The sequence below is a fragment of the Elephantulus edwardii genome, unplaced genomic scaffold (genome assembly GCF_000299155.1).
Source record: "Elephantulus edwardii isolate Elephantulus edwardi_28Jun2011 unplaced genomic scaffold, EleEdw1.0 scaffold00016, whole genome shotgun sequence".
NCBI classification, from domain to species: domain Eukaryota; kingdom Metazoa; phylum Chordata; class Mammalia; order Macroscelidea; family Macroscelididae; genus Elephantulus; species Elephantulus edwardii.
Genome location: NW_006399766.1, coordinates 7,930,683 through 7,953,712, shown reverse-complemented (window position 1 = coordinate 7,953,712; position 23,030 = coordinate 7,930,683). Strand labels below are relative to the sequence as shown.

At 38.2% G+C, this 23,030-nt stretch overlaps 1 protein-coding gene across 1 annotated transcript in view; it reads right to left on the bottom strand.

Annotated features, from left to right (window-relative positions):
* Nucleotides 1-23,030, bottom strand: part of LOC102843189 (dystrophin-like) — a 1,161,727-nt gene that overhangs the window by 143,302 nt on the left and 995,395 nt on the right. The window contains exon 12 of the mRNA XM_006881860.1: nucleotides 9,529-9,679. Within this exon, the coding sequence (XP_006881922.1) occupies nucleotides 9,529-9,679 (151 nt within the window). The remainder of the gene's footprint in view (nucleotides 1-9,528; nucleotides 9,680-23,030) is intronic.

Below are 23,030 nucleotides of genomic sequence, written 5' to 3'. Positions count from 1 at the left end.
TAGATCTCTTCCAGTCAGTTGGCCAAGTGGTTGTTCTCCAGATTTCTTGGCACAACTTGGTGAGCACATCCAGGGCAGCATCTGTTAGCTGAAATATGTCTCATCCTACTCAAATAAAAAATCAATACCCTGGGTTGGAACCACAGTCAAGAAATCAAAGGATGTGTTGCATTATGAATGAATGCAGTAAAGGAATTCTTCAAAGAACTGAGGAGAAATTATATCAGTCTGAAGACTCATTTCAGCCACTGTTGATGCATCTGAGAGCTGGAAAATGAATAAGACTAGCAGAAGAAGAACTAATGCCCTTGAACTATAGTGTTGGAGAAAAGTACTAATATCTCATGGACTGTCAAAAGGACAAACAGCTATGTCTTAGAGAAGGTGGAGACATTGTGCTTTTTAGAGGCAAGGATGGTGAAGCTTTGCTTCATATACTTTGGGCATGTTGGTAGCAGGAGCTATTACCTGGGAAGGGACATCACGCTTGGAAAGGCAATGGGTTAGCAAGAGAGGAAGACCATCAATCACATGGAAAGACACAATCACTGGGAACACTGAGCTCAAGATGAAGACGATGGCACAGGGTTTAGATATGTTGTTCGTAAGGTCTCTATGAGTCATACTTGACTCAATGACACATATCTGCAGTAACAACAATAGCAATGAATATGAATCTAGTAGAAAGCATTGAGTGAATTAGGTTCAACCAGAAGGCTTCATGAAAACAGAGGAAAACAGAATACCACAATGGTGGTAGTTGTATGCTGTGAAGGTAGCTTTACTCCCATAGGTGACCCTCCAGTGGGTTTTCAGAGATAGTAAATAGCATGAGAGGAGACTGTCTATTCTTTTTCACTGGAGCAACTGGTGGATTTGAACTGTGTGCCTTTGGGATTTCAGCTCAGTGTCTTACCACAAAACTCCAATATATTCATACTAAACACCACACAAAAGTAATATAGAGTAACTCTTTCAGCTTGCTTGATTCCACAACCAAAACTCTTAGCACCAGTATTCAGAAAATCAAAAGATGAATTGCATTAGGAAAATCTGCTGTCAAGGGCCTCTTTCTTCAAGAGTGCTGAAGACCAACGATGTCAGTCTAGAGATTAAGGTGAACCTGATCCAGACCACTGTATTTGCAGTTGCTTGCTCTGCATCAGATTGCTGGACAATGACTAGGGATGACAGAAGATGACTTGATGCCTTTGAGTTGTTGTGTTGGAGAAGAGTATTGAACATACCATGGACTGCCAAAAGAAGAAACAGATCTATAATGGGGAAGGTGAAATCAAGTTTCTCCTTGGAGTCACAACTCCTAACAATACCTAATATCAATTCTGTGAAATGTGGGAAAGAGCATGCCAGTCTCAAAACATCAGTACTTAATTTCGCCGATGTCTCGGGCTTATAGGAATTACTCATCCTCCTCCCTGTTATGGCATTGCTCTTTTATTTACTTTCTTCATTTTAACTGTAGCCTCCCGTGTACTTTCTTCAGAGTAAATGATTTCAAGTTCTTTGCTCATTCCTTATACCCAGTCTTGTTAAAACGTTTCTCACACTTGCTTACAATTTTCATTCCTACCACTTCATCCAGGCTCTGTTTACTGTCTACGCCACCCAGCTCCCATGTCATGCCTTCTGCCTTCACATTCCACCCGGCTCTAACTTATTCAACAAGATCTCTGCTCCTGCAAAAAAAGGAGACGTTTTCTTGCACTGCTACACTCTTCAGTTTAGCGTCTGGTTCAATTATGGCCCTCTTTATCCAAAGAAGCAGCCCTGGTGTCACACAGCTGAAGATATCATCCAGTTTCCAGCCAACTGACAGGTTAAAAGTCTAAATCCACTAGCTGTTCCTCCACAACCAAAGATGAGCAGTCTCTTCCTATGAAGATCTACAGCCTTGAAAAGCTTATGAAGGGGACTCAATGATCCAGATTGTAATCTGTGACAGTGGGTATCATTTAAGCAATACCTTCAAATATCTGAGCCTTAAGTGCAGTGCTGGTTTGTTGTAACTATAAAAAAAGGACAAAGTTAAATCACACATTCTACATTCGCAATCTCATTTGATCTGGCCAGCCTCTTCATTATGTTTTAACCCTCTTATGTCATTAGTCATATTCCGCATTACTGAATGGCCACTCCCCCCCCCCAGTATCATTATATGATGTAATAAGATGTGAGAGAAGGAGACGTACTAAAATCTTCTTGAGGGAGATTCCATATGTGATTGGCCTCTGCATTCATCCTAACATCCATCTTGCTTTAATGTGTCTTTGTTCAGAGAGATGGAATGGAATGCAATGGAATGAAAGGACTTCTCAGATACCTTGGCAGTATTAGATCTAAACTTTCCCCATTACATGAACAGCTACATCATTTTAGAAAGGTCACAAGGTGAGGATATTCCACACTATTGGTAACCAAAATGTTTTAACATTATCTAGGCTCCAGGGAAAGGTCTTCTATAATAGGCAATTTATCATCTAAGAGGTGGTTTCATTTTTATCAACCTGTATTTGACATAGAAAATTCCTTGAATTCAGAACACACGACATATACTACATTCATGGGTACACATATGAGGGGCTCATATAAGAAAGCCTCTTAGCCCAGTCGGTTGTGACCAAAAAACAACCCAACAACTTTCCAACTTCATCCTTGTCCAACACTAAGATGAGACAAAAGATTCCATGCTCAAATTATTTTTCTTTGACAAAAACACCCTGCCGAAGAACAATCTTTTCAACTAATTGTAGTTTAAACTCATTGCAAGTAGTCCCCGCCTCAGGGTTCCTTTCCAATAACTCCATCATAAGCCAGATCTAACGTATGTGGAATCTCTCCTTAATTTTATTTTTTCCACTATTTCATCGTCATTTTCTTTTATTAACAGGGAGTTCATGTTGCCTTGTAGTAAGAAGCTGCACTGCATTTCCAAAGACAGGAGGTTCAAAGTCATATTGGTGAAGATCTGTGAGTGAACTCTTAAGAATGATATTATAAGCAGATGGTGTGTTTCAACTCCGTATGTAGTAGATATTACACATATTCAGATGTACCGGGGAGGGGGGAGAAGGAGATGTTTGTTAAGTGTGGTTTGCCCTGACTCAAATATAACTCAAGATGGAGCCTACCAATTCAGGTTTTAGCCACACACTATGATTCACCTCATCATTCCATTGCTGTCTAGTAAGAACTGACTTAGAGTCTAGTAAGAACTGACTCAAAGCTAGCCTCAAGAGGCTGGAAATCATGGGACGGTATGCATCTTTCTTCTGAGGCACTGTAATTGAATTTGAACCTCCAAAGAGGCAATGCACATAGGCTGTGAGTCAGGAAAACCACACTTAAAGACTATGCCACCAGAGCACCCCAGCAGGATTAAGTTCAGGCTTAAACCTTAGCCCTATGCTCCTTCACAGTCTTACCCATCTGCTTGGGAAAACTTTTCAATCTCATTAATAGGCTTCTTAAGATACAAATGACCAGCCAGAATTCTATTCGAGATGTCTTCACGACAGGAACAAATCGCTCAATCTGTTCACTTTCCCTTAGAGAAAAGTATTGTTAGGTGCTTCTGAAATAAAACATCTCCAAGTTTTCTCACCAAAGCAATAGGTAGGAAGAAGAAATGATTTCTTCCAAACTTTCTAACACACAGAACTCGTTATGACTACCAAGAGATAATTGACTGGTTAACCACCAACTCAAGATCGATTGCTTTATCGAGCTTAATTGCCAGATATTGTAGAAATTACTTATCTCCATGGTATTTCACAGTGGTTTCCTTTCCGACCTGCTTCATAACAGAATGTGGCTGAAATGAATATAGCAAAGGATTCTGTCACCAACTATACAGAGGCAGATCTGTATTGCTCACGGTGTACTTGCAAGATTTGCAAGCATTTTTATCTTCCCCACTGATTGAGAAACAAAGTGAAAGAGTCTGAGAAGAAGAGAGAGTGCAAGCTTGTGCTAAAAAAGGTGCACCCTCTTAAGTGAGTCAAATCAACTCCCCACAGCATGACCTGAATTGTTTCCTTTCACTCTGCCATCTGTAATAATTTTGGAGCCAAAAAGAAGCGGAAGATGGAAAAGAAAATAACAAAAAGTCAACAAAAAGATGGCACAAGGTTTCATATCTACTTCTATGAAGCTAATTGATGATACATATTTATTTTTAATGTTTATACACTGTCAAACCAGAATTGGCTCATAGCTGACCCTCTGGTGAGTTTTCAAGAGGAGGAAATAACAAAGGAAGAGACCGCCCATCTTTCTCTCACAGAGCAACTGGTGGGTTCAAACCAAGCACTTTTAGATTGCCAGTGCAAATTCTCATCTATAGGCAACCAGAGATCCCTATGACGAGTTCATTAAGCAGCAACAAAAACAAGTGAAGTGACATTACCAAGTGGTTACGAAGCAAAATGAAGTCCCTTACCTCTATGATTTTTGGTGTAAAAATAAAATGAAGCATCCATATTTTCATATATTTCTTATTATTGGAAGGGGAAGTTGCAAAGTGAATTAATGACTATTTGGACAAGGTTTTAGTTCAAAGTATTACCATCTAAAGGAAAAGCATTTATCTTCTCCCATTTTAGGAAACAGTGGGATACTTCACAAAAGAGAATTGCTCTCTTTTTATAATGTAATTTTAAGAAAATACCATTTCACATTAAATATTTCTAACTCCTTCTTGAATAATGTGATTCTATTAAATTCTTTTTTGTGCCAACACAGTTTCAAGTAATGAGACAATATTGCCAACTGCAAGATCTCCTTGTGGTTATGTGTCTTTCCAGTGTTGTAATTCTCTTGTTGCTGGGTTTTTGTTTTGTGTTGTTTTAAAGAAAACCCTATCTCTTGTGGTTTATTGGTATGGAGTTATACTGCCAAAACAAAGTTACATGGTTGGATATCTGGCAGCTGCTACGCAGGAGAAAGATGGGCAATCAACTTCCTGTGCTTTACAACCTCTGAAAACCTTCTGGAGTATCCTCTACGAATCAGTTCTAACTTGATGAACACAACAACATCCTAAACTAGGCTCACACATTCAAACAGTTGAAACACAGGTGGAAGTTTAAAAGTCAGTCACTAAACCACCAAATCAAAATTCCTACTGTTGCTCTCTTTCATTTCTGTTTATTCTAATGAGTCCTTCGTGTAAAATATTACACAATCAATGTGCAGCTAATCCTGTAGCTTCGTTTGTTTGCTTGTTCTGTTCCAAAAAACTCTTCCCTTCAAAGTAATTTTCCTACTCATCAAAGATGGCATATTTTCAGGTAATGGGCAGTCTATTCAAATTTTATGTCAGTAATAGTCACATATTTTCCATTCCATTCACTTTATATCTTTCAGAGGGAAAAAAATAGAAAACTTATCAAAGAACTGTTGGAATTTTAAGATCCTGGATACTCTGTTTAAGCTTTATGAATTTATGTTCTGTATTGCAAACTGAGACCCTTCCTCAATGTTGACCTACATTAACCACACCTATGTCTTCCTTACAATTCTATCTCTGACTTTTCTGAAGTCCTTCTCCCGAGCCTCCTCTTTAGATCATTTTTTATCTGGAAATTTCAATATACCCTCTGATGTCATAGGTTTCAATCTTGCTGTTTGGTCAAATGCATCATGTTCTAAATCTATTGAGAAAATGAAAACTGATGGAATAATCATTATAAATCAAAGACCACCACACAAATAGACCCTCAGTGGATAAATGGAGAATGAGTGGAGATTGTGAAAATTGCTAATTTGCCTAGTGGTGGGGTAAACTAGTATTTCATACACCTACTAACCAAAAGGCTAGCAGTTTGAATCCACATAGAAGTGTCTTGGAAGGAAGGTCTGGTGACCTTCAAAAAAAATAAGCTGTGGACACACTATGGAGCACAGTCCGGCTTTAAAACATATAGAATAGCTATTAAGTCAGGAGGACTTCACAACAACCTATAACTCATAGAATCAAATTTCCTATTTTATGAAAGAAAAAAAATGAGTTCTTATATTAGTTCTTCCAAAAATCATGCCAAAAGCTAAGGGTGTTGGTATGAGTAGTCAATTTGGTTGCTGATCTCAAGGAGAACTTGAGAGGGTGGGTATGTAAGATAGGATACTCAGTGGTCACCTGGAGCTCATTGTTACTGCAGAAACTCTGAGACACTGTGAAAAACTTCTTTCCAAATTGCCCTGCCTACAATGATTCTGTGATATTTTAAACTCCTGTTCTGCATTGCTTCATGGTAGCTCAATTAGTACTATTTCCTGGCCACCCTTAAATTGGTAGAAACTGGACCATACTCAGATAATGACATCTGGCAGAAAAATGGCTTTGGTGTGTACAACTTCCTGTGCCAGCCAACTAGCAGAGATGTGCACGAACAGAATCCATCAAAGTCACAGGTCATTCAGGACATATAATACGAAAAGCAATGCTGGACCTAATTTACCTTTATCAGATATTCCTACCAAAATACAGATATGTGACCATAAAGCAATAATGATGGGTCCTTCAAATACTTTGTAACATGAATGAATCCAGAGGACACTGGGATGAGAAAAATATGGCAATCACAAGAGAACAAATATCATACGGTCTGTCTTTTATAGAGAGACAAGAACAGGTATCCAGGAGCCAAAGATTATTGGTGATTAGCAGGGATATGTGAGGGATCACTCCTTCGACAGTGGTTACTTGTTATTATTGAGGAAAGCTAACGCTGAATGAGGGTGAAGCAGGCAAACTTGGTCAGAGCAAATGATGTCACTATCACAAATGTTGTGGCATATGCAATTTCGTGCTAACAGCCAAAAAGATCTGTTGTTACAAATATATTGACATATACATATATGTCTATGTGTGCATCTAGATGTGCATAAATCATGCTTGTTAATCGGTGCTGTCGAGTCAGACTCATAGCAACACTGTGAACAATAGATGTGAACCCTGTCCTATCATGTGCCATCCTCTCTATTTCTGATACACTTGAGCTTATGGCTGTAGTCACTGTGACAATCCATCTGGTTGAGGGTCTCCCTTTATTCCACCTCGCCTCCATCCTTCTAAGCATGATATCCCTTTCCAAGGATTAGTCATTCATAACAACGTGCCCAAAGCATGTAAGACAAAAGCTTTGTCAACTTGACCTCGAAGGAGCATTCTGGCAGGACCTTCTCCAAGACACATCCATTTGTTCTCTTGGAATGTTCAGTATTCTTCTCCAATACCACAACTGAAAATCATCTATTCTTCTGTTGTCCTTATGCATTATCCAGCTTCCAGATGCACAGCGAGTGATTGACAAGACCATGTCCTGAATCAGTTGCACCTTAGTCTTCAAAACGGGCATTGTAGTTTCTCAACAATCTGAAGAGGACCCCGACTGAAGACTGAGTGTCCTATGGAGTTGATCATGAATACAAGTATGATTAAATCACTGACAATTTCAATTGTTTCTCCCTCCATCCTGATGTTGTCAATCAGTCTTAGCAGTGAGACTTTTTGTGTTCTTGATGCTGAGATATCATCCACATTGAAGGCTACACTTTTACCTTCCTCAGCAAGTGTTTAAAATCCACCTCACTTTCAGCAAGCAAGGTTGTGTCACCCGCACAAGTTGCCTGAGTCTTCATCGAATTCTGATACTGCATTCATCTTCATAGAGTTCAGCTTGTTGAATGAATTTTTCAGCATAACACATTCAATAGGTATATATACAACTCACACCTTTCTCAATTTTAAGCCAAACCTTGTTATAAGTGCATATATAGATGCATATATAAGCAGGAGTGGCATCCACTTCCTAAACAACATGACTCTGGAAACTCTATGAACTTTGATAAATGTCGATAGTTGTAGAGGGACATCAGGCCTTTTGTTCATAGGGTCGCTATGAGTCGTGTTCAATTTGAAGGCAATCAACAACAACATATGCCTATATCTATATGTATACATAAATAAAAATAGATGCAAGAAAGCACAAAGAGGACTCTCACTTGCTGATGCATCTAAAGACTTAACATCTTCTGGGATTGGTTTTCATGATTTTAAGATTTAGGACCATATTTGGATGGCACAACTTGGTCAAGTGACTTAAATTAAAAAAGTGTACGTTCTACATCTCAGTTTGGTGAGCAGTGTCTCAAGTCTTAAGAGTTTGCAAGCATCTCAGAGACAACTGTAAGTCTGTACATATAAAGAGCAAGAAAACAAAGAAGGTAACCAGTAACAGGAAAAACCAATATACTTGAGTGGTAGTCAACAGAAACCATGATTTCACCTGCACTGGGACTAGAAGAACCAGATGATGCCTGCTAGCACGAACAACTGCTCAAATTAAGAAGAGAATAGTTGATCTAGGCCATGGATTTTGCAACTACAACTATGCATCAGAAAGCCGGACAATGATTAGGGATGACAGAAGGAGAATTGATGCCTTTGAGCTGTGGTGCTGGTGTGTTGAATACACCATGGACTGCCAGGAAGACAAACAGGTTCATCCTAGAGAGAGTGAAGCCAGGCTGCTCCTTGGAAGCCATGATTCTGAAACTGTGACATACTTTGGGTATGTTGCAAGGAGGGACCAGTCCTTGGAGAGGCACATTATGCTTGGGAGCGTGGAGGGACAGCACAAGAGACAAAGACTCTTGATGAGATGGATTTATTTGGTGACGGGGGTGATGGGGGTAAGTGTGTCAGAGACAATAAGGTTGGCTCAGGATAGACAGGGTTCGGACCTGCTGTGCATAAGGGTTGCACCGAGTCACAGGCAACTTGACGGCACATAACAACAAGAGAGTAAAAGACAAAATGTACACCTGAACTCAACTCTTTGCAAGGCCAGACTTAATAGTTGACACAATAGACTCCTTGTGATTATTATCCTGAGGTACTCGCTAAATTTGTATATAAAGTATGTCCTGAGGCCATCCAATCGCTGAAACTACAGATATTTACTAGAAGCCAGTGAGCTTTACAACAAATGTACAAACAACAGAAAGATAAGATGGAAACATTAAAATAAATGGTTGCCCTATTTTTCACAAAAGTAATGTTTCATGTGCTCATTTGTCATCAAGTTTGGCTTGAGCCAAGACATTATAAATTGAAGTTAAAAATACCTTAAAAATATTACACGTGTTGTTTAAATTTGCATTATAGGTAATTCCTACAGATGCTGTCTTTTAGAAAGCCAAGACTAATAAATCACATACTCCCTTCAAGGAATGTTCCCCCCTCTAAATATGTTGTATTTGTATCATTAGGTATTAATTTTATATTAAAAATATTTTTTAAAAATTAAAATAAGCATCAGCTATAATAATTTTAAAACTAGTTATGATTTGAAACTTTAAACTTTGATATCTATAAACTATGATTTGTACATTTATGGGATATATATACACACACAGAAAGAGAGAAAACGAGAGAGAGAAGAGACAGAGACACAGAGAGACCATGTTTTTTTAATAAAGACATACAGCATAAACTATACTAACCTTATGTTGTTGAACTTGGCGTTTTAAGTCTTCAAGGTCAGGTCCAAGGGGCTCTTCCTCCATTTTCCTTGTCCTCTCTTCTGTTTTTGTTAGCCAGTCATTTAACTCTTTCAGCTGTTGATTCTGGAGATCCATCAGGACCTTATGCAAACTAAAAATTTGAAAGGAATATATGATTATCTTTATTTAAGACACCTTAATTTCACTAAAGTTACAGTTAGGTAAAACTGCTGACATTTGTAATTTATAGTAAGTTTACATTTTTTGACAGTTACTAACGTTATATAGAAAGATAATTAGAGTTAGTCTCTGTCTCTCCCTCTCTCATTGCCTTCAAGCCAGAACTGATTTACAGTGTTCCAGTGGGTTTTCAGAAGCTATATATCATTTGTTATGCATCAGAGAGTTGGACAATGACCAAGGAGGATAGAAGAATTGATGCCTTTGAACTGTGGTGCTGGAGAAGAGTATTGAGGGTACCATGGACTGCTAGGAAAACAAACAGATTCATCCTGGATAAGGTTAAATCAGGCGACTCCTCGGAGGCAAGGATTCTGAGGCTTTGTCTAACATACTTTGGATATGTTGTAAGGAGGAACAGGTCCTTGGAGAGAGACATCATGCTTGGGAGGGTGGAGGGCAGGCGCAGGAGGGGAAGGCCCTCTGTGAGTTGGATTGATTCAGTTACTGGGGTAATCAGGATGGGTGTGTCTGAGACGGTGCGATTGGCACAAGACAGAACAGAGTTTAGGGCTGTTGTACATAGGGTCACTATGAGTTGCATGCAACTCGACGGCACATACCAACAACATATATCACATGAGAGAAGACTGCCCATATTTCTGGATGGACTTGTTGGTGCTTTAGAACTGGGCCACTATTAGGTTAACAGTGCAATTTCTTAGGGGCTATATTCTATTTTAAATGTATTATAGTTTACATACTTCAGTTAAAAAAAGTCACAGAGGGAAGTAAACAAAAACGTGTTAATAAGAGCTATCAATGAGAATTGAGCCAGCTAAATATACTGTTGATCATTTGTTCCATTTTCAGATGCTTAGAATGCAACCAAAAAGATCACAACTTAGAACAGGCACACCTCAATCTTTAGGTGCAATTAAGTCCACTACATTCATAGAAATTATATTTTAGAAATTTTTTATTGTGAATTGTGTGAAAGTGTACAAAGAGCTTGGTTTTCATTCATTCAAATACATTTTCCTTCCTACCTCTCCCCTAATCCTTCAATACACTTTTTAACGCTTCTCCTGTTCCAGATAGTTACTTCTCATGTAATTGTCCAATTCTTTCTGATTGAACTTCCCTTCACTTATTCTAGTGCAGTATTAATTCTTGTTGTTATGTGCCCTCAGGTTGCCTGTGACTCAGAGACCCTATGTACAACAACCCTACACCCTACTCTATCCTGTGCCAACTTTATTGTCTCTGACACACCTACTCACATCATCCCAGTCACTGAATCAATTCATCTCATCAAGGGTCATCTTCTCTTGCTCTGTCCTTCCACCCTCCTAAGCACCCTCTCCAAGGACTTGTCCCATCTTACAACATGTCCAAAGTATGTTAGATGAAGCATCAGAAGCCATGCCTCCCTGAAGCAGTCTTGTTTAGCCATCTCTAGGATGAACCTGTTTGTTCTCCTGACAGTCCATGGTATATTCAATACTCTTTTGCAGCACCACAGCTCAAAGGCTTCTATCCTCCCTAGTCATTGTCCAGCTTTCTGATGCATAGTACACAATTGTGAAGACTGTGGCCTGGATCAGGCACACCTTGGTCTCCAGACTGACATAGTTGCTCTTCAGTACTTTGGAGAAGTCTCTGAAAGTAGATTTTTCCAATGTTATTAGTCTTTTTATTTCCTGGCTGCTGGTACCAAGAGTGTTGATCGTGGAGCCAAGCAAACTAAAGTGGTTAACAATCTCAATCTCTTCAACATTTGTCAGGATACTGCCAATCAGCCCAGTGGTGAGAATCTTTGTTTTCCTGATGTTGACCTTCAATCCATATCCTCCTCAGTTTCAACAAGCAGGGTTGTGTCATCTACAGAACACAGATTGTTGATGAATCTTCCACCAATCCTGATGTCACATTTCTGTTAATACAGCCTAGCCTCTCTGATAATCTGTTCTGCATATAGACTGTAAAGGAATTGAGTTAGGACACATCCCTGGCATACACTCTTCTCAATTTTGAATCATTCAGTGTTTCCTTGCTCTGTTCTGACGACTGCTTCCTGGTCCAAGTATAGGTTTTGCATATTTATACATTTATTTGCATGCTTTTCTCCACCCTCCATGTATCCATCTTATACATCTTATATAGCAGTGGTCCTATGCAGTCTTTGTCCTTTGGAGACTGAGATATTTCATGCAGCATAATGTTTTTCAGTCTCATCAATTTATTTCATTGCATGGTTGGGCCCAAGTTTATCTATCCATTTGTTTATTTATAGCACTTGGGCTGCTTCCATCTCTTTACTATTGTGAGTAACACTACAATAAACTTGGGTGCACATACAGCTCTGATTTCTTTGGGGTATATTCCCAGTAGTGTGATAGTTAGGTCAAATTGTATTTCAATTTTTTAAATTTTGAGGAAATGCCAAACTGCCTTCTATAGTGCTTGTATAATTTTCTATACCCTTGAGCAATGTACGAGAGTCCTGATCTCTCTATATACTTGCCAACATTTATTAACAGAACAAATCATTGTCCTGTATTATCCTCATCACAGTATATATGTTTGAGCCCATTGCTGAAGCACTCTCTCAATCAGTCCATCTTATTGAGGGTCCCTCTTTATTGCTATCCTTCAACCAGGCATGATGTCTGAAAATATGTCCAATGCTCTGTAGATGAAGTCTGACCATCCTTGCTTCTAAGAAGCAATCTCATTGTATTTCTTCCAAGATATATAATTCTTTCTAATCCTGGGAGTTATTGGTATATTCAATATTCTTCACTAACACAATAATTCAAATGTGTCAATTCCTTTTTAGTCTGTCTTCCTCCCTTTTCTAGGTTTTCAATGCTTTTGAAGCAACATAAATATCATAGTCTGGGACACATAAATATTCCTCTCATTGACATATTTGGGTTTTAAAGAAATAAAATTCAATCCTTGGAAACGTCAATCTTTTTTCCAGTTAGCTTATTGCTTATTTATTTTTGTGTATAAAATTAAACCTCTACAAATCTTTAAGTCATTCATTCCATGTTGCCATGAAAGTTCCAGGTCCTTCAATGTCTTTCTTTTTCTGAGCTACCCCTGTCCTTAGAAGTACAGCCCTAATGTTCCTTAGGAATAAGGAGGGTGGGTTTTTTATCTCACATGCTCTGCACATGTTATCAGAAGAGGCCAGTTCTAGGAGGAGGATATCATGCTCCATAAAGTAGAATGTAAAAGAACCAAAAATGAGATGTGTTGCCAATAGTGACTATAACAATATGTTCAAGCAAAGAAAATGTTGTGAAGATAGCACAGAACCACATATTGTTCTGTGCACAGGGAATTCTGGTATCTTAGGGTAAGGAATTGTAGTGTCAGCACCAAGGTACAGGGTTTGAATTCATCAGCTGCTCCATGAGAAAAAGACGAACAATCATCTCCCATGAGATTTACTGTCTCTGGCAATCTGCTTCACATGCATAGGAAGCAAGTGCATAGCATTTGGCAAAAGCAAAAACATAGGTGATGGATGTTATTATGATTCTAAACAGTGTGTGTTCGTCTTGAATATGAAGACAAATCACGTGGAAAGGAAGTTAAAATAAAAAGTCCAATTCTCAGTTTGGAGCTAGAGTTTTACATTTCTAACAAGCGCCCAAAGCTATAGATGATGAAGGTTCATGGGCCACACGTTGCAAAATTAGAAGCCATTTTGTTTAATTTTCCATTACTTGCAGTAAATGTGGAGCCTACGTCATATTAGACGCTAATAAACACCTTAAACTCCTTGAAGTTGAATCCTTTAGACTCATATGGATCCACGAATCTATTGAGTCCCATGAGTACATTGTGTTTCCGTGGTTCTAAATTGCACAGAGAGAGACTACCTGTCATGTTCCCAGGGCACCACTGGTGGATTTGAATCACCCCAGAAAAAGCCTTTGGGTTAACAGTGTATAGATTTTTCACATAATTGTACTAAAGATTCAGACCTTTATCCTGAAACCCGTTGTAGGAATATGTCTCTTGCACATGAAGGAAACCAACAAGAAAATACAATCTATTGTACAGATACTGTATTTTTTTTGTTTCCTTCTCTTTATTGTGATTTGAGAAATAGTTGAGAGCTAAATTATTTTCTATTCAAGAATTCACACGTATTTTTAACCCACTCAATTTGCTACACTGTAACCAACTCTTCTCATTTCTTCCCTAAGATTCAAATATTATTCATCTTTCTCCCCCGTTCTTTTCGGTTTTCTGAACTTTATCTTTCAGTAAATACTATCCTTCAGATGTAATATGGTGGTTTAGCTAAGGAATAGTGCCTTTCTGTTATTATTTTCCATCATACGAACCTATGTGTAGTCACCAAGGGGGTGAATGTTGTTCCAGGTTCAAACATTGAGTATGTGGGAACATCTTGAGAGTTTAATTTGTTTTTTTTTATTGGACTAGTAAGCCTCACCATTTTCATCAAGTTTTTATAAATTCTTAATTCATTTCTCACCCACTCCTTTGAGGACCTGCTACTTTGATCCTTCTGAGAGAGGTCAGCAGTGGGTGCTGGGCACCATCGAGTTCATCCAGTCTCAAGGTCATAGAAGTTGAAGGTTGTGTCTTACGGACGGAGTAACTGTTATAATATGGAAGGCCATTTCTCCTCTAACCACAGCTGTACAATTTACTAAAATGATAGAAATGGTCTAGATCTGTACTACCCAATATGAAAATAGCCACTCTAAACATGTTGATATTGCCAGTTCTTGTTGTGTGCCATCATGTCAGAATTAACTCATACCTGACCCTCCCATGGGTTTTCAGAGGCAGTAAATGGCACCTGAGGACATTGCCTATCTTTGTCCTGTAGAGTAGCTGGTAGGCTTGAACTGCCTGCCTTTAATTTGGCCACACAACTCCTTACCACTAAGCCACTATTTGTTTTTATGTGCCGTCGAATTGACTACAACTCATAGAAACCCTCTAAACAAAGGCTCTGAACCTTGACACATCCTAAGCCAACCTCATTATCTCTAACACATCCCACAATAGTGTTACAGTCACTGAGCCAATCCATCTCATCCAGGGTCTTCCTTCTCCTGTAATGACCTACTACCCTTCCGAGCATGATCTCCTTCCCTGTATTAAAAGTAGTTGAAATAAAAACAAAAAAGTTTATTTTTTAAATAAAAAATAGCATATGCTACAGTCTCAATGCCTCTTGGGATTTATTGCATTATAATAAAAACAATGTATTCAATTACAACATGAAAAACTTGTATAACTGGCACAACCCTAATAAAGGAAAAAAGTATTGACTTCATAAATCCTGGAATATAAAAATTAAAAATACTTAGTACCAGAATGTCAAGCATTCTAGGGTAGACAGAGTTTCAGCCCAAATTTTTAAGACTTAATATAAGTAGTTGAAATGCAATTCTTCAATAAATCAAATGAATGAGGCTACAATTAGAGGTGCTTGCTGGATGAGATGGATTGACTCAGTGACTGGGGTTTAGGGGTAGCTGTGTCAGAGACAATAAGGTTACCTCAAGACAGAGCAGGGTCCAGAACTGTTGTACTCAGGGTTGCTATGAGTCACAAGTGACTAAATGGTACATAACAATAAGACTGATGGAATTATGGGTATTTGACCCAAGAGATGATATTTTTTATAAACTCTTACACATGTGAAACTGAGACAGTGAATGAGGAAAACTGAGGAATTATTAATGCCTCTGAATTATGGTGCTGGCAAATATTTAATATGCCATAGTTTGTTGATCAAGTGATTAACAAACAAATACATCTTGGGGAAACGTAGGTTGACTTCTCCATAGAAATGAGGATGTTAAGACTTCACCATTTAGCTCACATGCCGTGGACATATTACCAAGTGGGGGCCAGGCCATGGAAAAAGACATCATGCTTGAGTGAGTGGACAGTCAATGAAAACAAAAGATCCTTAACAAGGAAGACTAACACAATTGCTGCAATAACAGGCTCCAATATAGTATCAATGGTGAGGATGGGGCAGGACGTATTTCTGCAGTATTTCCATCTGTTATACATGGAGTTGTATTAAGTTGCAATTCACTTGCTAGCATCTACCAACATCAGATTAGGGACACAACTAAATAAAAACTACCAGTGGGGGAGCTCTGGTGGCCTAGTGGCAAGAAGCTGCACTGCAATCACGGAGATATGTGGTTCGAATCCAACAGATGCTTTGCTGGAGAAGGAGGGGCCATTTCCTCCTGTACCAGTCAGATCCAATTTGACGGTACACGCACAGAGAAAATAATAAAATTAAAAACAAAACAAAACAAAAACTACCAGTGATGTTCAAATAATATGTTCTACATTCAAAATACACTGCTATGATTTAAGTTGGCAATAAAAACAAAGGTGCCCACTCACTGTCTTAGAGTGCATTCCTACTCATAGTGGCATTAGTACTCCATGATCTCCAGTGTTATAAACAATGACAGAAGTGGACTGTTTCACTTCCCCTGCCCTCAAAAAAACTGATTCATTTGATGCAACCTTTCAATTGGTAAACAAATACCATAACTACTACACCAACCAGGGATAATTCACCTTGCGTGCATTGCCAGGAGGAATCAGAGACCTAGAATTTTTAATGTTCTTTTTACTTTAACATGGATGCCATTTAGTAACCAAAGAAAAGTCACAATGATGAAAATGAAAATTAATTTATTTCCCTCATTCAAATTGTTGGCTTGAAATTAGTAAAAAGGCTTTAATGAGGAGATTATATAGATTTGATTTTCACTCAGCAATTGTTTGCATGCAAATAGATGCTTCCTGAATGCTGGCAAATGCTAAATATGGGGAGCTTTCAGTCCCTTTGTAGGGATTCTCATTTCACTTGCTCTATTAAAAAGTTGATTAATGAAGGTAATGCGTAAGTCCATTTTTTATTCCAGTTCTTACAAAAAAGGGGGAATTAGAATTGATGTTAATAGGGTCCAAATATGTGAGTTCTGCACATTAAACTCACAGAGAGGTTTTCAAACTGTATTTCACCTTTAACACCCTAATAATTCACCCCAGAATGTCTGAAGTAGAGCCTCGGCATTAAAACTTTTTTAAAAACTCTTCCTCAGGGAGCTCTGGTGGCCTAGTGGCAAGAAGCTGCATTGCAATCCCAAAGGAACGTGGTTCAAATCCACCAGATGCTCTCCTGGAGGAGGAGGGGCAATCTCCTCCGGTACCAGTCAGATCCAAATTGATGGTACACAAACAAAAATGATAACATTTAATAAAAAAAGTTTTAAAAAAACACCAAAAAACTCTTCCTCCTCATGATTCTAGAAAATATCTAGGATTTAGGCCTCTGTTCTGCTTTTTTCTGGACTCTCATCATTTTTCAGTTTAGCCCTGGGGTGCTCAGAAGTGCCAAATACTTGAGTTGTCAAGTCAAGGTACTATTGCCAGATGAGGATCTATTTCAACCAGAAGCATGTCAAAAACATGGAAGCAAAAGCTTATTCTATGTAACATATCTATATACAAGAATAGCACTTAGAAAATACATAAATGATGTGGTTCAAATCTACCAGCTGCTCTATAGAAGCAAGATGGGAAATTTCCTCCCATATGATTTAATGCCTCTGAAAATCTGCGGCAGAGTCAGCTATGGGATGGTTTCCATTGGATGGCACATAACAGCAGTAATTCAATAGTACATTTTATAAGTGGAAAAACCAAGTCTTCTATTGGCCCAAAAGCAAGTTATGGTGGGTGAACACATGGGAGATTTTGCTATGAGGCATGACTCAACATCACCATCTACTGCCTGTTTTATCAATTTAGACCTGGCTTTTACTCATCCTTCCTTTTGTTTAAGGCAGAGATTATTAGAATGAGAAAACAGGAGGAGGAGGAGAATGTCATTTGTTGGGAATTTCTAAAGAGATAGTCATTAATATGCAAATCTGCTGTTTTGTTCTCATCCACCTGTAAATTAAGGTTGTCACTACTGAGATAGATGTTCTCAGGTAGAAGTGCACTCCAGTGGTTGTTACTGTTGTTGTTATGTGCCATCAAGTCAGAACTGACTCATAGCTGACCTTCCCTCCCCCCAACCCCTACACACACACACACACACACACCACACCAAGAGTTTTCAGAGGCTGTGAATCATGAGGGAGGTGATTCTCCATCTTTCTCCTGCACAGTAGCTGCTGAATTTGAATGATCTGCATTTGGAGTGGCAGTTAAATGCCTTAACCATTAGTTCACCAGTGCTCAAAAGTAATAGTAGAAACTATAATATACTCTGAAGTCTACATTCCCTCATATATAATGGCAATAACCTTAATGTAAAAGTCAGATATTTTTAATATGTGTAGAGTCTCAGTAAAGAAAGGATTCAGAATATGTAATTTATAAAACAAAAATGAGATAACATTGCTTTCAATAACACAATATTCATAGTTGGTTTTTTAAAAAGCAATGCTTTGAGAAGACAACAGATGTCAGGAGAGGGGGATACAATCAGGTGAGGGACTCACTCCCAGAGCCAACATATTGTGGTGTTTGAGAGTTAGATGTACTAAAAGAAAACTTCCCAGGTATCATGAAGAACAAGGAAATCTACAGTTAAGAACGTCAATGAACACCAAAGAGACTTGACCTCAAAAGAAAGACATCAAGACATATCAGCGTCAAAATCTCTGAAATCAAAGATAAGGATAGAATACTAAAAACAGCATGAGAAAAACAGTCACCTACTCAGAAGAACCAATCATAAGAAATTCTGATATCTCAGAAGAGATTATGTGAGCCAAAAAAAAGGGGGGGACAGCACATACAGAAGGTTGAAAGGTAACAATTTCCAGCAAAGCTGTCCATTAAATATGAAGGAGAAATTAATTAATTAATTTGCCCAAAAAAGCAAAAATTTAAGGAATTTTTGAAAATGAGAGCAACTCTACAAGAAATTCTAAGGGAAGTCTATCATGTAAAACACCAAAGGAAAGTGGATGAATCATAGTAACCAGAAACAACAGAAAAAGGAACACAGCAAAATAGCAATGATAAAGCCTGGCCTGTCAATAATCAATGTGAATGGATTGAATACATCAATTAAGAGAAAAAGAGTAGCAGAACGGATTAAAAAAAATTTCAAAAACCAAAGCAAATCAGTATGTTGCCTATACAAGATATATCTAAGATGCATACATGCACACACACACACACACACACAGAGAGAGAGAGAGAGAGAGAGAGAGAGAGAGAGAGAGAGAGACTAAAGCATAAGAGTGTGGAAAAATATATACAGAGCATTTGGGACCCAGAATAAAACATAATTTGAAAGACTATGCTCTGATAAAATAGACTTCAAGATGAAATTCACCATAAAAGATATGGACTAGAAGCACTCTATAATGATTAAAGGCACATAAATCAAGAAAGCATAACCTTGGTAAACATCTACGCACCAAATAATAGATCTGCAAAATAAAATAATGGTTAACAGACATAAAGAAAGAAATAGCAACACAATGGTGGTAGGGGAATTTAACACACCACTCTGACCAAAAGATAGGTCAATTTAAAAGAAACTTAACCAAGATGCAGAAGATCTAACCTACACAGCCAACTCCAAGATATTCACATGTCCAACAGACACATGAAGAAATGCTCAAAATCACTGGCAACAAGAGAGATGTTCATCAAAACCACAGTGAGATGTCAACTCTCCCCAGTAGCACTGGCAAACTTTAACAGGACAGGAAGCAATAAATGTTGGAGAGGATGCGGCGAGATTGAAAGTCTCACACATTGTTGGTGGAATTGTAAAATGGTACAAACACTCTGGAATCCTGTTTGTCATTTCTTCAAAAAGCTGAACAGAGAAAATCAATTTGACACAGCAATGCTACTGCTAGGAATACACTCCAAGGAAATTAGCACTGAGACACAAATAGAGATTTGTGCACTGCTGTTCATAGCAGCGTTATTCACAATAGCAAGAAACAGGAACAGTCAAAATGTCCATCAACAAAAGAATGGATTGAAAAACTGTGGTACATTTACATGATGGAACGCTATGCGACATTCAGGAACAATGATTTTGTAAAATACTATACAACATGAGAGACGCTATGCTGAGGACAAATACTGTACAAGACCATTATAAAAACAGAAGGATAGGCAAGCTCTGGTGACCTAGTGGCAAGAAGCTGCAACTGCAAGCTCAGAGGTGCACAGTTCAAATCCACCAGATGCTCTGCTGGAGAAGGAGGAACAATCTCCTGTTCCAGTCAGATCTGATTTGATGGTACATGCAAAAAAAAAATACATAAAATGAAATATTAAATTTAAAAACATTAAAAAAAGCACAGAAGGATAAATAGTAAGATGTGTATAAAAGTCCAAAAGGGGGAAAGGAGGGAGGAGGAGGTCTGAGGGTATGGACAGGGGGAGTCCCAGGGTGACAGAGTTTGGTGGGTGGAGGGAGTGGAAGAAGGAATCTGCAAAGATCCAGTGGGGACTTGAAAGGACAGAATGATAGTGGGCATAGATCAATGGTGATTGGATTTATAAAACACAATGTATAGAGAAATGATCATGTGAAACACAATGCAAATGAAGTAATGTGTGAAATACAATGTATATGAATAAAACACAATGTATACTAATTTTGTGTGCAAACCACTATAAAATAAATCTATAACCTTTTAAAAAAGGCATGTTTCAAAACTGCATATAGAAACATAGGTCAAGTCTTCCTGTTCAATGAGAGTAATAAATGAGCCCTAAGAAGTTCATTCATGTTTTTTAACTCTCAAGGTTTTTAGTGTTTATCAAAAGGTCAACAAATGTTTTCTGAGATACAAGATTTTAAGTTCTTAGATCTATATATAAACTATTACCTAAAATGTATAAAGTTTTCACCGTACCCATCACCTTCTCCATTAACATCTTTACCTCCCCAACCCCTTTGACCACTATCTACAAATTCCCATGTTCGAGTGTTTTTTAAGGTAGGCCCTCAACATCTATGAAGATTCAAAATAGAACCTTCCTTCCTGCACCTCTTTGCCTTAATAAGTAGGTATTTTACCTTCTAAGACCTTATTACCATCTACTAGACTGACTTGCAAAGCCTGAGACTTAGTAAGGGTGTTCTGCTTTCATTAAAATAACTTTAAAGCAAATTTTTTTTAAAAAGAACAGGAAGAGGATGTTGAAAGTGAGATTAGTTGTCTCTAAGAACAACTCCTCCTTCACGTAGATCAGAAGGACTAGGTAAATGATTATCAGACATTACAAATCAAAATCTCCACAGCTGAATCCTGATCAAAGGGGATGGAGGGTGATGTAAATACCAAGCATAATTTAAAATTCTTATAGATTCTAGACTTTCAGGACCCATGGAGCATGGATGAACTCCTGAAATTATTGCCCTGAGGTAACTTTTCAATTTTTACCTAAAAAGTATCTCCTGAAGTCTTCTTAAAAAATGAACAAGAAAAAACAAATCTTAAGCACCAGAATGGTCACTTTGATTAGGGAATTTAGAGAATGAAGTGAGCGAGGGTTCAACCAAACTACATAGGAAGGCTCATTGTGTTACGTTTTTAAGAAAGCCAATATCTGCTTAGGGACTTCTAGTTACCTAGTCGGTAAGAAGTGGTGCTGGCAACCCAAAGGAAAACAGTTCAAATCCACCAAGTTCTTAATGGGAGACAAATTGACAAATCATACCTGTGTGATTTAAAGTCTCTGACAATCCACTGGAGGTCAGTTATAAGTGAGTTCTGACTCTACAGTAATGAGAAAGAGTCAACATACACTTATTTTTCTCTATAAGATTATCATTACTCACCAATGAGTAGATTACACTGACATTTTGGTCCAATGAAGTCAAGGAAAGATGGCAAAGGCAGATACATGCTTTTGACTCAAATATACTGAATACATCATAGATTCCCAAACCAACAACTTTCTTGGAAGAAGTATAGTCAGAATTCTCCTTAGAAGCAAGGGTGATGAAATTTTGTCTTACATCCTTTGGGCATGTTAGAGAAAGACATCCTGTTGGAATCCTACAGGGTCAAGTGAAAGAGAACAAGACCTTCAAGAGAAAGATAAGAAGCTATTCCTTGGAAATGGACATCATGCTGGGAAAGGTAGAGGGTCACCAAAAGAGAGGAAGACCCTCAAAGAGATAAAGAGATAGAGTGACTGTGCCAAGTTGTCCAAGTATCTCAGGGATGATAAAGATGGTACAGGATAGGACAGGGTTCAGATTTGCTGTCCATAAAATTGCTATGAGGTGTTCTCAAGTCAACTGAACCTAACAATAATGACTGGAATGATGAGTTTAAGCACTGCAGAGTTGGTAAGAATAGCGACACGACAGGGCAAAGTTTATATCTGTTCTGCAAAGTGTCTCTGAGTTGGTTAACTTGGCAGCACCTACCAATATCAATAAAAACTATTTCCCCACTAAATAAATGTGAGAAGTATGGTGTCTATAAACGACTATGTGAGATTAGGAGGGGGGAGGATCTGACATTGACATTGTTTTCAAATGTCAATCTCTTATCTTCAAAAAGATTTTCATCCTGTGGGATGTTAATGGTATGGTTCCTTAAATTCTACATTCTCTTCAATTACCTTTCTTCAGATTGAGTTTAAATGAGGAGCTCTTCCATTCAATTGACCAAGCAGCTAGCTGTCTTCCGAATTTTTTGACAAACCTTGACAGGGCTTCTAGTGCTACATTCCTTTGGCGAAACACTTCAGTTACAATTTTGTCAATTCCTGTAGCCTTTGTTTTCACCAACGCCTGCAATGAAGATTGGACTTTCCCCTCTTCAACATCATAGGTTCTTGATTATGTTATATCCTAAAATGGCTTAAATTCCACCAACATTTTGTGGGACTCTGTGTAAGTCTTCCACCTTCTTTAGATATATCTGATATCATTCAATATTTTCACCATAGAATCCTCTAGTATTTTCATTAAAGGCCTTAGACTTTATACTTCACTTATATCAATAAGACAAATAACAAATGTCATTTTCCTTTTGGGTTTTCTAACTCCAAGTGTTTGCACTTTTGTTATAATACTTTGCTTTCCCTTCTGAAGTTGCCCTTTGAAGTCATCTGTTCAGCTCTCTTATGTCATCATTTCTTCATTTCCCTATAGATTTTCAATGTTTTAGAGAGAGTTTCTGAGTCATTTCTGATCTCTATTTTGGCCCTTCCTTCCTTCCTTCCTTCCTTCCTTCCTTCCTTCCTTCCTTCCTTCCTTCCTTCCTTCCTTC